Source organism: Nematostella vectensis, chromosome 6 (genome assembly GCF_932526225.1).
Source record: "Nematostella vectensis chromosome 6, jaNemVect1.1, whole genome shotgun sequence".
NCBI classification, from domain to species: Eukaryota; Metazoa; Cnidaria; class Anthozoa; order Actiniaria; family Edwardsiidae; genus Nematostella; species Nematostella vectensis.
Window position 1 is genome coordinate 8,501,320 of NC_064039.1, and position 19,719 is coordinate 8,521,038.

Below are 19,719 nucleotides of genomic sequence, written 5' to 3' on the forward strand. Positions count from 1 at the left end.
CCAATCCCAGTTAGTTTTATTTCAGATCAGCTTCAAGGAAATTTGAAAGGGGGGGGGGGGGGTAATTAAACCTTGCGGGTAAAAACACACTAGTTAGTTTACCAACAACGTTTGTCAAGCTAGCTAGCCAGCCTGGAGTTTTATTTCGCCAAAAAATCGTTATTTGGCCGCCATTTTGGAAAATGAGGACGCGGAGGAGCGGGGGGGAGCGGGAAAGGTAGAAGGAAGTCCCCTCTCCTCCCCCCTTTTTAACAATTATCGCTCGTAGCTAGGCAGGGAACTATCGTCATAATAAATAACGTTAACGCCTATGTAGGCCACAATTTCGTCATAGACGAAATCCTGTGCCAATGTGTGTATGCTAGTGTTTACAGCCTCTATCTGCTGGTGTGCGTCGGACCTTGTGGTCTGCGTCGACAGTTGATTAATTAATAAAACCTTGAACGCAACAACGCAGATTTATGTTTTTTTAAACAATATGTAGGCAGCTGCCCTATCGTTGTTTGTCGACTTTTTTTTAAAGGTTTAGTTTGCTGTTAAAGTTCTAAAAATAAGGTGCACTTGCGTTTTTTTTTTCGAATTAATGTGTGTTTCTATCAGCCTTCAGTTACATTGAGAATCTTTTCGATTATACAAAACAAAATGATCTGGACTTAACAAAAAACGTGAAAAGTGCTATCATAGAATACATTTCAAAAGTCTAGCAGCCGACAGACGCATGCGCAGAACAAGTAGTATGTATACAGTAAGTCCATATAAATTCTGTGACTACTGGGGGGTGAAGTTCTTATTTAACAATATTTGTTTAGTTCTTCAACCCTGATCGGGGGAAACGGATTAAAAAGACATGTCGATATTTGTGCAAACAAGCCTTGCAGATGAACGGTGAGATCAGCCTTCGAAATGAACATACCTCTAAAAGATAAACAAATACCACGGTAATCTTATTCTATAGTGTCGCTTTCATTTGAAGTAATTGAATACAAAAGATTTTGAACACTGTTTAAATTGGGTATTACTTTGGGTGTAACGATTTGAGACGGTCACGCAGCGCCAGTCTTATGTTGGAAGGGGGAACCTGGCCACCGTCTGGATCCCATCTTCTCGTGCTCGGGAAATTTAGACAGACTGTGTGCATATTACAGGATACATGAACAGCATAACGGAATACTCGCGGGTGCAAATCCGCACAGAGTCCACCTGCGCGGAACATTCAGATGATACTAGGTTCGTATTTGTTTCCACTAATCAAGGACGCAGAAATCAAATACTCGTGTAGATTTAAATTATTTTTATTTACGTATGGAGGTATTTCTATTTGTTAACAAAACTGGTGTGGTAGATTAGTTCTGAGAGTAGTTTTAAAGGAGCAGTGTTTGTTTGCGTGAGGTTGAGCGTAGGTCCCAGGAGAGTCCTAGCCATTATTTCCACTGTGTCTACGCGTGCGATAAACAGGTCAGAATTTTCGTGTTGAAATCCCTGCTTTTTGATTGGACGATTACTCAATCAGTACGCGACACACACAAATAGCCCTAGACAGTACAATTCGCGGTCAGTACAGGAAATTAGTGGTTTGTAGTAAGGAAATCGCCAAGAGTGCTGATAACGAGACTGTAAAGTTTTTTCCTCCGGCGTCAAGTGTTGTCGCTTTAACAGGTATGTATCTAAGACGCTCAGTCCCCTAACCTATATCATAGACTTAGTATAAACACCCTCTTTCCTAGAAATTAAGGGATAGGAGCACAAAACTCATTTGAATTGAATCATGTTGAGTTGTGTTGAATCAAGTTTCTTTTTCCTTATTAGGATTGTACAGCGTATAGATTACGAGTTTTTAGTGATGTTAAGGAGATTCCCCTTTTGAAAAGTAATTACAAACCTGGCTCTTACTTTAATGGTTATTAGTTCATCATAACTAGCTCGATACCTTGTTAAATATCAAATCCTGGCTATCAGCAGTTTAGTTATTCGAAACACGTGCATAAATCGGGAGTGCCGGAACTTCCCACTCTACCGTGTCTCGCAGTTGACACTTTTATCGCGCTTATCACAAGTAAGTGACGACTACACACGCAAAACGGACATATTATCATGAATCCACCCCGCAAGTAGCACGGAAAAGCTCTGAGCAAATTTCTTTTAGGGTTCAATTGGCGGGCTTCCTTTCTAAGGAGTGTAAAAGCTTATCGCAAATATCCTTTTCTGGCGAAAAGAGAGACAAGCATGTTAGGGATCAAGGGTAGAAAGTTTCTTAGAGAACTTGGATGATCTAGTGATGGCTGTAATGTCTCTTCGATAAGCAGATACATTTTGTTTTGATCCGCTACTATTGATGCGTTTATGCAGCAGTTATGTTTAGAGACCCTGCATGAAGTCTTTAATCGATCAGACGAGATGATTTGTTATGACATAAAACCCACCGCCAAACAATACAGGCGCAGGTTGAGAATAAAGAGAGTTCACGCCGTAAAAAGGCCACAAAGCCTAGCTTAAAATCACCTATAAGCGATTTAAAAAGTGAATCTTCTTTCTTGTCTGCGGTCGTCTATCTAGTATTTACTATGTAGCTTGTGAGTAGGGTCGTTAGCGACGAGTATATGCGAATGCACTCACATACTAGCAAATACGAACCCTGTTTTCTCAAACTACACGCACTTTTTTGAGGACCTTAGGCCTTTGTCTCAACCTATTACTTATTTCTGTGTATTCTAAGCTCGGTTTACCTGTGGTTAATTTTTTTCTAGTATTCTAAGCTCGGTCTTCCTGTGGTGGGTATCTCTTTTTGATAACCTTCCAAGAACGGTCTATCCTGTGGTTTTAACGTTTCTAATCGGTAAAGACGTGATATTAATACCGCCAACGATTCATACTTTAGGTTTATCCGTCCATCTGTAAAATGCGTCTATCGGGCAATTTATAGGAATGCATTTTGATGTTTATTTTGGAGGCATATGAACGAATGGGAATCGCATATGGAGAAACCGTTGTCGTTTTAGGGGTCTGGTACCGAGGAATTTTAGTTGCTTTTCAGAAGCTTTCTCCATTGACTAAAGATGGTCACAGTCACTGTTTTTCTTTTCTGAATACAATTCACAAAGTTTGCGAAGCACCTGCGGTACGGTAGCCCTGAAAATGACAAGGAATATATTAGTTTCCTTATAAGTGACCGCGTCTGGGAAAAACGACAATTTTTGGCTAAATTTTCTTGATATCAAAAACAAATCCCAAAACGGACAACTAGAATGCAAAAAAGATAACGGGTGGGGAGTGCTCGAAGATTAGCACTGTCAACGTTTGACGATTGCGACATAAAAACTTCTACGCAAATGCAAACGTTACAAAATTGCACGTTTACAAGACCCTACATTTAACGTAAGTATAATTGAAGCAATTAGGTGGTGCGATGCGTAACTACTACCTTATGGTGTGGCTTGTGCTACTGTATGGCCATCACTACAGTGTGCACATCGCGCTATAATCTCACCTATGTAATACTGGTCATCGCGCTATAATCTCACCTATGTAATACTGGTCATCGCGCTATAACCTCTCCTATGTAATAATGGTCATCGCGCTATAACCTCACTTATGTAATACTGGTCATAGCGAGCGTCCACCCCCGTGCGCTATCGCTTATCTCTGTTTTCGTAGCTTGTCTATATTCAGCTGATGGCGAAGGGAGGGGTGCCTTGAGGCCAAGGTTTAACTCTCGCTTGTATTGTCTACGATGAGATTTAGAGATTTTAATAGCTTTAATGGATTCAAGATTTACGTTGAAGACGAAAGGCTATCATGATATCAAGGCCTTTTGGAGGAGAATAGGAGGGGCTCGTTTCTTTGAAGATTTGGAGCATTTAATCCATGGCAAGATACTTGCTGGTTTAAATTTGATTTTCTTTGGAAAAGCTTAATTGGCGTACTTTTATATTCGAAAATATAATCTGGGGCAAAATTTAATTCTTTCAGTTGAAAATATCGACACATATATCTAGTACCGGTACCGTGAGAAGCGTAAATCTGCTCAAGCTCCAATAATTACTTTGCTACCAACAGGGGCGGATCCAGAATTTCAAAATAGAGGGTGGATAATGGCCGGATAGACAGCTTGTATCTGAACCAGTGGTTCTTGGTAGGTCACATAGATCTAACAATACTCCAAGCTGATTGAATTTGTCGTGTCAGCAAAGTCATGCAGGCGATAGCATATGGACGGTACATTCTCCGTAGTTTTTGTCAAACAAATTGACTTTTTTTTTTTTTTGCTCAAAAATGGGGATGGATATTCACCCAATCCACCCCCCCCCCCCCCCCCTACCCCCTGTATCCGCTCCTGAACATATATACTATAAACTATATACCAAATACCATACACAAGCAATAGAAATAGGATTAAATGAACTGTTTTTTTTATTACATGACCTACAAATTTGCTTCGGGCTCCCCATTTACTGCTCAAGGGCTTTTTGAGTGGAAGCTAGTCTATTATTAAGAGCTCCACTGTCTTTACTGCGTTCTATAAACTATCTACTTTAAACTAAAGGGCGTAAATAGGGGGACTGGTCTCTACAAAGTTTGCGTAACTTTTATGGAAAATTATTTTAGAAAACGGCGTCATTTGTACAAGCAGCGTTATCAATTTTGCGACCACTTGTTACATCATAGGCGAGCCGGATGTTTCGTCTTTCCTTCGTCTAGCCTCGAAGAACAGACGTTTATTCGAGTGCGTGTCGAGAGGGTTTCGATTGAGTGAATAAGGGAATGAGTTATCGGCGACACACCTGTGTAGAATGGAAGAGACTACACTTGCCTTATCACGTGAGCGGAGGGAAGGAAATATCCGTATAGGAGGAATTCAGGAATACACAGTGCATAGAAGTGTGATAACAAGGGGTAAATAAGAGAAAGACAGGAATAAGCACGCTACGGTTTATCACGTCCAAATTTTCTTCCGGCCCACCTGATGATTGTCATGAACACGACTGAGTGACTTTTTAAGAGGGTCGCTAAAAGTTAATTAGTTCAACTAGGCTAAATTGTTGTTACTCAAAGAATTATTTCCTCAACTGAAAACCAATATTTATTATTGGTGTTTGATCTTCAGTCAATACATTGACATTAGATCTTTAATTCGATTAGCATAACCAAGTACAAATCGCCTGTTTGTAAACCCTATTGCAGCCAATTGGATCGCAAATTCCCGTAGTCCCTACTCGAAACATACTTGTGACGTCACATGACGTCACCTATCCGGAGAATATTGTCGCTTGATGGATTTTCGGCGCATTGTTCGGTGGTTCTAAAGCGAGCTTCAAAATAAACACGAGTCCGATCTGATTTGCATTTTTGCAATATCGTCTTCGGACCGAGAGCAAGAGCGTAGCGCTGTACATTTATCAAACGACACGGGTATTTTACGGACGGCAATCCGGTAGCCACGGCACGATCTCACTCACGGAGCGCGCAGCATAAACCCGCGCGTAGCGAGAAGCATGTCGACAGCAGAGGAACTCAGGCAGCAAGAGTCGCAACTGAAAAATCAGGTATGAACGGCAAAGCAAACATACCTCAGCTTACTCTAAGAGATTTTTTGTAGGATGCCCCATGCACGATTTACTCATTCAGACCATTACTATGCATAGGAATTCCACTCGCTGCTAATGCGGCATTGCTTTAGTTATTTAAATTTCCCGTGAAGAAGCCCGTCGACCCCTATTGACAGGCTAACCCTCAGTAAATCTGTGGATATCTTAAGCTGAAACTAAAAAAAATTCCAGGCTCTTTTACACGGAATTTTTACCACGAATTCCAGCGGCTCGATTCCTTCAATTATAAACTCGCGTGTATTGACCGTGTGTTTTCACCGAGTGCGTCTTTGTCACTCATACATGACAATGTCGGCGAACTATACTAATAGAAAATTACTTAAATGGACTTTAATTTGCCGGGGAAATGGGCGCTGCGTTCGCCCGTGATATGTTCTGTGCGGCCGACTTGACAGAGAGAAGCTTCTGCGTACGGCTGACAGACATTGCTTGCATTATATGAGCAACTAGGTCTGAACAGGGTATCACATTTCATAAGGGTTTCGCCCGGAAAGGGATATCTGCTTGCTCGTATGCAGCTTAGGCTAGATCAATAGACTCACAGTCTCTCCATGAAGTGCAAAGACGGTGCACTGTAAAGCCTAGATTAACTGAACATTAATGCAAAACATTGCTAACAATTTATGTATTGCTCAAAGTCCGAGCTCATAAGACAAATACCCCATACATCACGGTACACAAACTCCATACAACCTTGGATTAAGAGATTTACAGTTCAGGTTTAAATAAACTACTGTTTGGACAATCTGTCGGTGGTGGAGAGCATTATAACCAAACTAATTTAGCTAAGTTCATGCACTCTAGGGTATTCGACAGTAATTAAGACCGGTATTGTACCGTAAAGTGCGGAGCGCCGACCCGTGGAATAGATAAGTAATGGGATAGGGGAGTCATTTTACTACATTTATTGCTACCTATTATCTTTTTTAGTACATCTTTCATTGAAACCAGTACATTGCTCACATGCAAGTCAACCAGGCGACCTTGCCAAACTCTTAGCTGATCGCTGTATTAGCAAGGACAGCAATTTGATATAAAAAACACTCCACACAGACTACACAGCTTCGACAAACGCACTGTTCTATCGGGTTTTAGATGGTATATAATAGACAGGGCCTATATTTTATGCAGTTTTAACTCATGTACAGGGCTTTTCAGTTCAGCAAAGAAAACGATTTGACCTCTGAAAAATGCAAACACACTCGTCAAACAGCAACAGTTCTACCCGGTTTGAAATGTTACCACTACTCAGAGCTTATCTTATATATGTATGTAGTTTAAACTTCAGGAGAGCTCATAATTCCTTGAATTAGTTTCTTTGTATTAGAGATAGTCACTGCAGGCTAACACTGCAAACAAGCTGTTATTTCTATTGTTCAGGGAAGCTTTATCATGCACCCTTTTGCTTATTCAATTAGGAAATATTTCTTAAATTCCAAAAACATCTAGCACATAGGGGGAGAGGGAAAAATTCATGTGCAAATCCCAAGGCTAGTTTAACCTCTCGAGCACCCAGCCACTTCAATGCCTTTTATAGATGGGTGCAAGACGTTCTGGGCACCGTTTAAAAGTGATTTCACCCTTTTTGACACGCTGGAGTGCGAACAAAAGCAATCCCCGAGAACCGATCTGTGCACCAATTTGAAGACCATTCAGTCGGAACGCCGAAAACAACTGCAAAATTGCCGAGAAAGTAATTTTAACTTTCCCAGTTTTTTCAATGCACGCCATTCACTTGGTTTGCCTGATATTTGTGATAATAATGCTTAGCTATGATCATTTTTAAATGATTTTCCGGTATTGTTCAAATGTTCAAAACCCTCTTCAAACTCCCAGGTCCCTAGCAAATGAGCTTTCTCGTCAAAATATCTTGACCTAGTTTGACCTGCTTTTAAAGAGAAAAGAATATTTGCGCCGCGCTAGTTCGTTAACACTCAATTACCACCTTTAACTACTTCATGAATGTAGGAATTATAGCGGGCGCTACGCACAAAAACTATTCATGTGCATTTCACCACAGGCAGCCCAAGGCTACTCTCAGTGGTTTATAAAGGAATATATGGGGGAATTTATATGTTAGCGAAAAAATACTTTATCGTAAAAAATAAAACTTTAGACCATGTAATATTGTGTTTGAGTCTTCTTTTATTTCAATTTTGCCGATAGAATGTCAGTAGAGCGAGTTTGAAGCCCGCCAAGAATTGTGTTTCTCTCTCTGTACAGACAGTAGCCTTGGGCTGCCTGTGATTTCATTGGCTGATTAAATTTTCACCGGTGGCCGGTGGTATGTGACGTTCTTATTAGAGAAGGTGATAGCCTTTTGACTCCAATATGTTTGCCTAAGCAATAACAATTGTATTTTTAAAACATGAGACTGGAACCTGTCCCAATTTGGCTGAACTTGCAGAGAACAAAGAGTAATAAAAACCTGGTCTTATGTTTCGTTTTAATCTAAACAAAATTTATTAAAAAAGCATTTTATTAAAATGAACTATTTTTCAATAAAAAATATATTAAAACATATCGTCTCAATATCCCATGAAATTTAAAAGTAATTGTTACCGAAGCAGCGCGCATGCGTGAAAGCCGCTGAATTATTATGACGAAGTGCGCACTTCCCCTACGTGCGTACTTTTGGCACTTTTGGCCACCGACCTATGTTTTCTCTAGAAAGATTGAGAACATAAAAACAGATTAGCTTGTCATTGTAAGAATTTCTCACATTTCTCACGCTTCGTGAAGCTCTCGAGTTTGTTCGTAAACTAGCGCAAACTCAAGGAAACAGCCACTTAAGATAATACTAGATAATACTAAAACACAACGCTATGTTATCCGGCTTTAGCCTGGTTCTCACGTGCAACAATGCTGTGAGCCACTTTATAATCTGGATTAGTAGTAGTCCCCACATTGTATAAAGTAGCCTCGAGCTTCTAAAGTAGTAGAATCGAGCTTTTCGAACCACAGTCGATGTCATCGTTCTAGAGGAAATTTATTTCAACTTATAAACATTTCTAGCTCAGTAATTATTTTTCTTACCCGTATTTAGATATTTTTTTTTCTGTCATGTATATGGCTATCACTTCTTACCCGTATTTAGATTATTTATAATTAAAACAATATTTATAGAAGTAATGTTTTTTACCAGTTCCAGCAGGCCTGTGCGTATATCTACTTTATTGAACAACCTTAATGGCTAAATCTCAACGCAGGTGTTGTTACGATATATCAACGACTGGTTTTGTTGCCATCATAGAATTGGTTGAGTCATCCCTGGCAGTAAACGATTTGTTGAGTACAGAAAACACCCGCGTATAACAAGATTAAGAACATATAGTCTGAAATTTGGCAATTTAATCAGCCAGTTTGGGAAGAATAGGTTCATATTTGAAAAATCACTCAAATGTTTTGTCAAAATTCAGATTTATGGCTGATTAGAAGAGAGAAAAGATGCCTTTGAAAATATTAAGTGCATTGTATACTGTAGTTAAATACAACATGGGCTTAATATGTTGTACTCAGCATTGTTTGTCAAGTCAGAGTCAAGTCAGCAGACATTCTTACAAGTGACTATTTTTTGTTTTACACTGTAATCAACACTGTAAATGAAAAAATAAGAACCAATTAAGATCTTAAACAGCCTGATTTTTTAAAAGGTACACCGATTTATAAGAACCTATTCAGCCTGATCTTGAAAATTCCAGGTTCTTATACGCAGGTGTTTACTGTAGTGGTTTCCTTCATTTAACAGCTTTTTTTATTAATTGGATAGAAGGACGTCATAATACGGACAAGTACTAGTATTTCATCTAATATTCGCCCTCATGTGCCATTTAACAGTTTTTTTTTCATTAATTGATCGCAACCACGGGAAAGGTTGTTTTACTTGTTGAATAGTAGGACGTCATACGGCAGTATTTCATCAAAAATTCGCCTTCATGTGCATGTCAGGTTAAACACCTGTGGAATTCAGCGCACATTGACTTGCGACTTAAGAACCGTGAGGGCACTTGAAAGATGACTCGCAGATTGAATCCGCAAAACGCACGAAAACACGACATGTCTACAAACACTGGGTAGCTAGTCAAGGACTATGAGGAATACTTTGATAGAAAAGGTGTTAACTTATTATGTTATTCATTCAGGAGAATATGGTATTTTGTCCTGTTAAGAAAGCTTTACTTAAAAAATGAATCACAAATTTGTGGGAGTATTTAGGGTTTTAACATCTCGACCTACTGTAAGTGTTGCAAGTCGGCATCGCGCGTCTAGCGAGCATCGGTAAGGTAGTCTAGAATATGGTTATAGCCGTACGTGGCCGCCTTATCTCTCACATCAACACTCCGTATTTGGGGATGCCTTACTTGAGAAAATCGAGCATAACATAATTATCTTCAACCACAGGAAGCCCCATTAGAAAAAAAAGGCACTACTGAGTGGGGGAGTGAAGGGCTTAGAGAAAGAATGTTTGGTGTGTATGGTGACGCATGGTTGTTTGAGGGCGTTAGTCGAATACATGTCACTTAGTAGGAGGAGAAAAAAGAAGAGTTCGTAAAGAGAGAATGAAAGAACTAATAGAGATTGGGACCAAAAAAAGTGATTATTACCGCATTTAGAATGTGTGTCGGTTGAATGAAAGTTCAGACAGAAAATAATGAAGTTTGCGCTCCAAAATAAACACCACATGGCTGGAATGCTATCATAATCAACTAACTCAGCTGAATTGTCTTTTAACATGATGAAATATTGGTTAAAATCTATGCTTGAAACTGACTTTTTTTTGCAGTTGGAGCAAACCCGAAACATCGACGAGAGACGAAAAATCCGAGCCGAACTCCGAGCGATTAAAGCAAAGAAGGACGCACTCGGCGACGACAATGGCCAAGCCAAGCAAGCAACCGTGTCGAGCAAGGTTGTTATGACTATGAACAAACGGTCTGAGGACTTTGAAAACAAAAGTAAACTGATAGCCAACTCCGAGCAAATCCAGATAAATCTACCTGTTAACCAACAGGGAGAACCCCATAACAATAACACTCGCACGACATTCAAGTTCGAGATGAGTTCTAACAAGTTTGAGTCAGGACGACGAACGAATTATTCTAATGGTCCCGCGGTAGAGGAGAAGCGCCCGAGGAAAAACCAAGATGTTAACAATAACCAGGATGCGGGGAAAGAGAACAGCGGCAAACCCATGCGCATGAGTCGACGCGCATCCTTAGCCGAGCTGTTCAAGATTGAAGAGGATGCGAGTAAGGCACGCAAAGGTGTCACGGCGGTAGCTGCCGCTCCCAAGCCAGAGGCCGGTAGGAGGGCGGTGTCGGCCCAGCCGGTAGGACACCTTGCTCCCCCAGGGGAGGACAAGACCAAGCAGGACCTGATCCAGGTAAGATTAAAGAGTGTCGATCAGCAACCCCTTGTTTGTTATTGTTTTCATTTGAAATAGCAACGTTATATTGGCAAGAAAACTTGAAAGCGGAAAAATTACTATCTACGATTAAACGCAGTCTATTAAGGTCGTTAGCGCGTTAATCAACAGATCATAAACAGAGGGCGTTATCAATTTTAAACTTCGCACAGAACCGCCAATGTTTATGCGATTGCTCTAGATTTTATTACCAAAGATGACCCAATGTATGGAAAGTGCACACATTTAAAAATTGTATATGTATTAACACACAATAATGAGTAGCACATAAAAAAACATGTTTTGCCGGCGGGTATTCTTTTATTACAAGTGTCCAGAACAATATTTTAGGCATGATACTAAACTGGTCAATTGTAGTAAAACTGTACCGGCCTTGTTAAAATGAAGCACAGAGTTTTTTTTGCAACTTAAAGAAAGCGCACGTTGATACGCACGAGCTCTTATGGTTTTGTGTTGTAAACAGTTCAGGCTTGACCCTCGTCTTTGCTCCCCCTGACTGATGTGTGCATTTCCAACACGCTCTCGATTTGCATACCGCTGTGTGGCGTGAAATTGACAACCCCCGCCACCACGAAAACACAACCCGAGATTGTCCCTCACTATAAAAAATTCCCCTGCCCCAACAAAGCGCTTCTATTTAGTCGAGTCGATCATAAAAAGTTATCTAAAGGACCGAATTTTATCATTGACAAATATCTCTAAAATTCCATGGTTGATTGTTGAAATATTGCGGAAAATGTGTTTTATCAGTTTTGCGGAAAAATGTTCTAAAATGGTAGTGTTATTCAAAATGTTACAACTTTCTTTATATTGAACATAGCGACACCAAATTTGACATGAGTTATTGTACACAATTGGCGGTTGTACGTGTTATTACGTGTTAATACAAATACAATTTTTAAATGTGGTAACTCTCCATACATTGGGTCGTCTTTGGTAAAAAATCTAGAGCTATCGCATAAACATTGACGGTTCTGTGCGAAGTTTAAAATTGATAACGCCCTCTGTTTGTGATCTGTTGATTAACGCGCGAGCGACCTCAATCTGATTATTTTCTCGGAATTCGGGCAGTCTGACGATAGACCTGATTATTTTCTTAGAATTTGGGCAGTCTATAGATAGACCTGATTATTTTCTTAGAATATGGGCCGTCTAACGATCCACTTGATTGTTTTCCTAGAATTTGGGCAGTCTAACGATCGAACCGATTATTTTCTTAGAATTTGGGCCGTCTACGTCAGCGTCGTCGGTCGATTCGTGAGATTCAGAACAGAGACGAGCTGGAAGGGCTGATGTACGTGAAGCAAGGAGATGCGGTCAAACTGGTCAGCACCACCGAGGGTGAGGAACAGGCGAAAGAGCAACGGCGCATGCGCAGAAACTCCCGCAAAGAGGAGATGATGAAGGTACGCAAGCTTTCGATGCTCGTGACTTCAGGCTTGCGTGACAAATGGAGTATTTACCGTGTCTCATAATGATAATAATGATGATGATGATGTGATGATGATGGTGATGATGATGATAATATTTTTATTAAATTCATAGAGCACTAAACTTTGTCTACATATTAACGTGACTCGTCATTGTCCAAATGTGTTTAATCTGTTTGTTTTTGAATTTTACCTCCTATTGTTATTATTTTGCAAGTAAATTTGCGTTTTTCGTGGTGTATTTTTAGAATTTAGCCTAACAAACTCTGTTCCTACCGCCCTTGGGTGTTGTTGTTGTCGGCGGATGTTTTGTTTATTATTTATACTTGCTCCCTATAATCGACTTTTGTAGGTGCAGTTCTTCTATTTACCTGTAACATAGTTTTTAATCTAATTTATTTATTTCTAAGCATTTTTATTAATATTGTTGTAGTACAGTTGTCGTAGGCTAGATAATGTAAAGGTAGAATATGTAAACCCTGGTAAAATAAAGTTTATTGTATTGCATTGTAACAGGTCGAAGAGAAAAATGAAGTCGAGACGCCGCTTTCGCCAGTGAAAGAAGAAAGTCCTTCTACGAACAAAACTTTTGGTTATCAAACCGCCCCTGCCGCTCAGAGGTTTGGTGCGCCTAGGGCAGAACCCCCTATAGGGCGTGGCCGGTTCGAGTCTCATGCACCCCAACAGGCGCCACCCTCCAGGTTTGCAGGAGGAGGAAGACCACAGCCGAAATCCTTTTTACCCAATAAGAATGAGGTAGGTGTTTTAATTCGAGGTTCCGCTATAAAGGAGAAAGCTCCTCCAAACCCCAGGTTCAAGAACAATCAGTTATCAATCAGCCGTCATTGAGTAAGCATGTCAGACAATTGCTTTGAGCGCTAAATTCATATTTCATATTCTACGCCAAATAAAATAACATTCCTAGACTTAAAATGTATCCTTTTATTGTAAAATAATGTTATACCAAGTTGTGTGCGCTCTAAAATACGAGTGTTTTTATCACAGCGCAAGAATAATTTATGCAAATGCGCTAGATATGGATCTCCCAAAATTTAAAATTTTGCACCGAAACATAAGTTGACAGCAAATCACTAATTCATCAATATCTTGATAGTGTTCTGATTATTATAATTAAAAATTCGAGCCCGGGGGTGGGAGGAGCTTTCTCCCATTCAAAGAGGAACCTCGTGTTTAAGTCTAATAGATGATTATTGTTAAAATTTATGTATTCTTTCGAACAAACGGAAAAAACTGCGTAAAGTATTTTTTTTCTTAATTAAAGACCTCAGTCGCTTGTGATTAAAGTTCTAAATGAGATAGGAAGGCATGGAATTTTACAGAGAAAGCTCCTCCCACCCCCGGGCTCAAATTTGCAATTATAATCAGAACACTGCCACGCTAGCAGTCACAAATTATAAGCCTCCTGTAAAATAATCTCTGAGCCTCAGTCGGCTGGAATAAATCTATTTTTGCAGGGATAACAAGACAGTTGTGTTAAGAGATTGATAAACTAATAATTTACTGTCCATTCACGTTTTCGGTCCATAACGCATCTGCAAAAATTATTCTCGCGCTGATGAAAATTATCGTATTTTAGAACGCAAGTAGCTTGGTATAGCACTCAGAGCAATGGTCCTGACAAGTTGACGCATTGACGGCTGATTGATAACTGATTGTTCTTGAGCCCGGGGGAGGGAGGAGCTTTTCCTTTTTAGTTGAACCTCGTGTTTGAAAATAACGGTATAATGCCCTAGTGTAAGAAACAAAGAATATGACCTGTTGGCCTGACTGGGACGATCGTTTCGTTTCAGGAAATGGAGCCGCCAAAGAAGCTCGGCTCTGTTGCTGATCGAATGGCCTATTTCAGACAGCAGGCTGCCAAGGAGCAAAAGGCAGCATCAACTTCTATGCCTGTTAAGAAAGTTCCCGCCCCCGTTTCTCCTGCACAACCCACCCCTCCCTCCCCTGGCCCGACTTCGCCTACCTCACCCAATGGGAGAGCATCACTCAAGAAAGCTCCCGATCCAAGCAAACAGTAAGTAAAATGGTGGTTGTCTTGGCTTGTGTAAAAATCAGGGGCCTGTATGACGCAGTTGGGAGAGCGTCGTTTAGCTGTGCCTGTGTCTCTCACAATTAGGTCTCGGGTTTGATTCCCGGTTTCGACGTGAGTTGAGTGGCTCCCCGCCTTACTCCAAGGGCTTTTTATTGGGCTCTAGATCCGGTTGTTCTCCTTCCACACACACGCCATACACACAAAACCAGTTTTTTCGATCTTAGCTGTGTGCCATGGTCAGACGTGGGGTCAGTACGCAGCTCTTACAAGCTGCAATTTGATTGGGCAAATGAACAGTATCCGCACCTCGACACAAAGAACGAGAAGAATAGAGACAAAATAAACTCCTTTGTAGAACAAAGATAATAAGAGACAAAGCAGCTGCGTACTTACTCCAGACGTGAGTTGTATGGTGGCTGCCTGAGGCGCCTTCTATGCCTTCGTCTTGACCACGTTATCTGCGCTAACGTATTTGTCAACATCGCATTAGCAAGGAGTGTGACTATCAAATACTTAATATATTTATTTAAGAATGTTGACATCTAACTTAAAGGTTTTTATTTCAGACCTCGAGAACTTAAAAAGAAGCCACAATTGAAACGTCAGATGTCAGTTTCTTCGCTTATTCTCACGTGGTGCAAAGACGTCACCGAAGGTTATAAGGTACGCACGCCAACCTTTCCCGCCAAAACCAATAGTCTTTAATTACGCACTCCCCTTCTTTACCCGCAAAGTGTGGGTAATAGGATCCTAAGCTACCGACACCGTTTCTTTTCCCGCCCAAATTGAGGGTTGAAGGGTGCGCATGTTCAGACTTTTCCCGCCAAAATCGAGGTTCTAAGGTTGCGCACTGTCCCTTTTTCCCGCCAAAAATGAGTGATATAAGATGCAGATTTCACCGATTCCCGCCAAGTGCGGCTAGAGAAGTGTATAATTATTTTTTCTGACAAAACTGGAAGTAAGCAATTGGTGTTCTTTTCTCGACTACAGCATGCATTTCTCATTCATGGCAAGGGTAATCTTTTTTATCATGATTTTCAGGGAGTAAATATAACCAACTTCAGTGGAAGTTTCGCTAATGGCCTTGCGTTTTGTGCGCTTATCCACAAGTTCAACCCCGACAAGTTTGACTTTGATTCACTGGACCCAGAGAATAGACATTACAACTTCAAGCTAGCATTTGAAACTGGAGAGTGAGTATTGTAGCTTCAATAATAACATCGCACATAAATCAAATGCTGTATTTTTCCCTAATCACATGACATGCTCTATTCTTCCCTAATCACATGACATGCTGTATTCTTCCCTAATCACATAACATGCTGTATTCTTCCCAGAATCACATGACATGTTGTATTCTTACCTAATCACATGACATGCTGTATTCTTCCCAGAATCACATGACATGCTGTATTCTTCCCTAATCACATGACATGCTGTATTCTTCCCTAATCACATGACATGCTGTATTCTTCCCTAATCACATGAAATGCTCTATTCTTCCCTAATCACATGACATGTTGTATTCTTCCCTAATCACATGACATGCTCTATTCTTCCCTAATCATATGATATGCTCTATTCTTCCCTAATCATATGATATGCTCTATTCTTCCCTAATAACACGACATGTTGTATTCTTCCCTAATCATATGATATGCTCTATTCTTCCCTAATCATATGATATGCTCTATTCTTCCCTAATCACACGACATGCTGTATTCTTCCCTAATCATATGATATGCTCTATTCTTCCCTAATCATATGATATGCTCTATTCTTCCCTAATCATATGATATGCTCTTTTCTTCCCTAATCACATGACATGCTGTATTCTTCCCTAATCACATGACATGCTCTATTCTTCCCTAATCACATGACATGCTGTATTCTTCCCTAATCACATGACATGCTCTATTCTTTCCTAATCCTATGATATGCTCTATTCTTCCCTAATCGTATGATATGCTCTATTCTTCCCTAATCGTATGATATGCTCTATTCTTCCCTAATCACATGATATGCTCTATTCTTCCCTAATCATATGATATGCTCTATTCTTCCCTAATCACACGACATGCTGTATTCTTCCCTAATCATATGATATGCTCTATTCTTCCCTAATCATATGATATGCTCTATTCTTCCCTAATCATATGATATGCTCTTTTCTTCCCTAATCACATGACATGCTGTATTCTTCCCTAATCACATGACATGCTCTATTCTTCCCTAATCACATGACATGCTGTATTCTTCCCTAATCACATGACATGCTGTATTCTTCCCTAATCACATGGCATGCTCTATTCTTTCCTAATCGTATGATATGCTCTATTCTTCCCTAATCATATGATATGCTCTATTCTTTCCTAATCACAGGACATGCTGTATTCTTCCCTAATCATATGATATGCTCTATTCTTCCCTAATCATATGAAATGCTCTATTCTTCCCTAATCATATGATATGCTCTTTTCTTCCCTAATCACATGACATGCTGTATTCTTCCCTAATCACATGACATGCTCTATTCTTCCCTAATCACATGACATGCTCTATTCTTCCCTAATCACATGACATGCTCTATTCTTCCCTAATCACATGATATGCTGTATTCTTCCCTAATCACATGATATGCTGTTTTGCAGGTCGGTAGGTGTTCCAGCTCTCCTAGATGTCGAAGACATGTTTCGTATGAAGAAACCCGAGCCTCGAAGCGTCCAATGTTATGTACAAATGATCTTTAGCAAATACCGACCTAAAGATTTGGATACGTCCAATCTTATTATAGCCTAATGGGATACAACAGGGATCCTGATAATCCGGGATTCAGTTCAAGTATCTTTATAAATTTTATAGACAGTATGCCCCTGGCTATGGCGAATCCCTCTTTTTCACATCTCATATGTGCCACAGATATCCCAACGATCGGGGACAAAGACACCTTTTACCAATGCGTACGGTCATTAGACAGTATACCACAGGAAATCCGGAAGATCTAGGACGAGACAGCGCCTGGCTAGACTACAGAAGACCCGAGAATCCAAGACTACGATAATATGAATCCTTATTATCTGGGATAATGTCTCGTACGCATCAAGAACTGTGAAGGTGTAAATCCGGACTATTTAATGATACGTACTGATGGACAGGTTAAGAAAATACAACAAGATGGGTGTGTGTCAATCCTAAAACTACACAGGGAGTCCAAGCGCCCAGGGTATAACTTTAGCTACTAGGGTAAATAACCTTGAAAAGGCTTTCTAATACTTTCTAATATGTTTCTTATCTTAGTGTAGTTTTTCAGATTTGAATGTCCTTGGTCTAAATCCTTTGAGCAGTTATGAGGCAAAGTTTAGTTACAAAAACAAGAACTTGAAGACCCTGATTTTACTAGCAGACTATCGACTTCAATCACTGAACTTTAATCAATCCTGCAATGAATTAGCTTAATTTGATTGTTTCATTTTATTTATAGTATGAATTGATCCATTCTTCCCAAAATTATCATAGTTCTCAATATTAAATATCAAATATTCATCAAGCAAGGGTCTAGGGTATTAGTAGAATGACGTCACATGCTATATCTTTCCTTGGAGTATATGTCAATTTTATTGCTAATTCCCAAATTTTTGTACATTCAAAGGCATTTTTTCTACAGTTATAATGTATTAATATAATGTATTTTTATATTTGGTATATTTTTGGAATACCGAAATGTTTCCTTTAAAGATCTTTAGAGAAAATCATGTGCTTCGTTCATTCGTGTTGTGAGTCATCTATGGGTCTTTACTCTTAAATTTTGATCAGATTATATTTCTTCTTACTATATCAGTGCTCAACAAGGCCATGTCAGGGGCGACGGACGGGGAGGGGAAGCCACACTCCCCCCCTAACCCCCACACCCCACTTTTAAAAGTTAGGCCGAAAGGATGTTGTTAGGCCCCAGACCCCGCAAATTGCAGGCGGCGACTGTATTTGACTTTTTCATGCGACACACTTTTCTATCTATTGCGATTTGATCGACATTTTGAACACATTCGAGCCAATGACATCCTTGAAGACATTTGGGTGCCAGCTGGTTGGTACCATTTCGGAAATAGATCTTCCCCGCCTCGCGTTACTGGCGCTCTAGAAACAATCCTTTGAGAAACTGTCCTCTAAGATGTTTAGTCATAAAGCGATACTTCATGGTGAGGGTCGTGTATCAAGTTTAGGAAGCGATCTCGAGAAGCCCTTGGCGAGTGAGGACACATGTATATATCAGTCTCAAAGCGATCTATCTCATTTGATAATTACCTCTGCAGTATTCAAATCTCTAATCCATGTTTTGAAGTGCACAACTAACTTGCCTCTGTAAGAGGGATCAAGGCCATCTGTCGGTGGACTAGGGAACCCATGCCTCTTGTATGTCCTGTTGAGACATGCGCGCCTGTGCGCGGCGGGCGGTGTATCGCTAGAGGCGCACGCGGGTCCCAAATGACTTTCGCATTAAAGAAGCGGCGAGACGCAAAAACATCGAGCGTGCATTAGTAACGGTTGACTAGCCACAACTGATATAGGCTTATGAGACCTGAGAGGGGGAAGGGGGGGGGGCGACGGGAGGTGTTGATACTCATTAAGACTAGCATCCAAGAAGATTCGTTCGTTTTTTAACATTACATGGCACACCGTTGGGAAGGGAAAGGTTCCGTTTAAGTCTGTAAATAGTCAATATGAATGAGAGCGACATTCAAATGCTTATTTTCGCCCCCTGCAAAGGACCAAACAACTGAAGTGCGCGTTGTTTGAGAGTGACAGAGTTGATATAAAGACGTGTACGTGGCAGGGGCATATATGAAAAGAGATGAGTCCACTCCACACATGATAACCTTTGAAGTACCATCCGCGATAAGAATTAGTACGGGGATGGAGTAAGGCGGGGGCACCCATTTATTCCCCCCCTCCCCTCCACACACACACACACACCCACTCCAGACAACTCACTCCAGACTCCCACAATCAAGAAAAAAAAGCCACTTTGAAATAAGATTTATTGATTTGATCATAAATGGCTGATGATGTGACCGGGGGCGAAAGCATTGATTATTTGAGCTGCCAAAAGCATTTCCGGGGGAAAAAAATCACTCACAGGGGAAGGGTGCGGCTAACTACCTGCTTCTGAGCCGGTCCACCCCGCCAGGTTGTCGCAACGCGCCATATATT

The 19,719-nt window shown here is 40.4% G+C and overlaps 1 protein-coding gene across 3 annotated transcripts; it reads left to right on the forward strand.

Moving 5' to 3' along the window:
• Positions 1 to 1,039: 1,039 nt before the first annotated feature.
• On the forward strand, positions 1,040 to 18,274 carry LOC5508371 (smoothelin-like protein 1). 3 transcript variants are annotated; one of them, XM_048729486.1, is made up of 8 exons: positions 1,040 to 1,227; positions 10,387 to 10,986; positions 12,249 to 12,434; positions 12,975 to 13,214; positions 14,270 to 14,493; positions 15,078 to 15,174; positions 15,553 to 15,704; positions 17,163 to 18,274. In XM_048729486.1, exons 2-8 carry the CDS (start codon positions 10,519 to 10,521, stop codon positions 17,308 to 17,310), a joined length of 1,515 nt encoding a protein of 504 aa, XP_048585443.1. In that variant the 5' UTR covers positions 1,040 to 1,227; positions 10,387 to 10,518; the 3' UTR covers positions 17,311 to 18,274. The 3 variants fall into 3 exon arrangements, with proteins under 3 accessions (XP_048585443.1, XP_048585442.1, XP_048585441.1); XM_048729485.1 differs by lacking the exon at positions 1,040 to 1,227 and adding an exon at positions 1,531 to 1,656; XM_048729484.1 differs by lacking the exon at positions 1,040 to 1,227 and adding an exon at positions 5,252 to 5,540.
• The last annotated feature ends 1,445 nt before the right edge of the window (positions 18,275 to 19,719 follow it).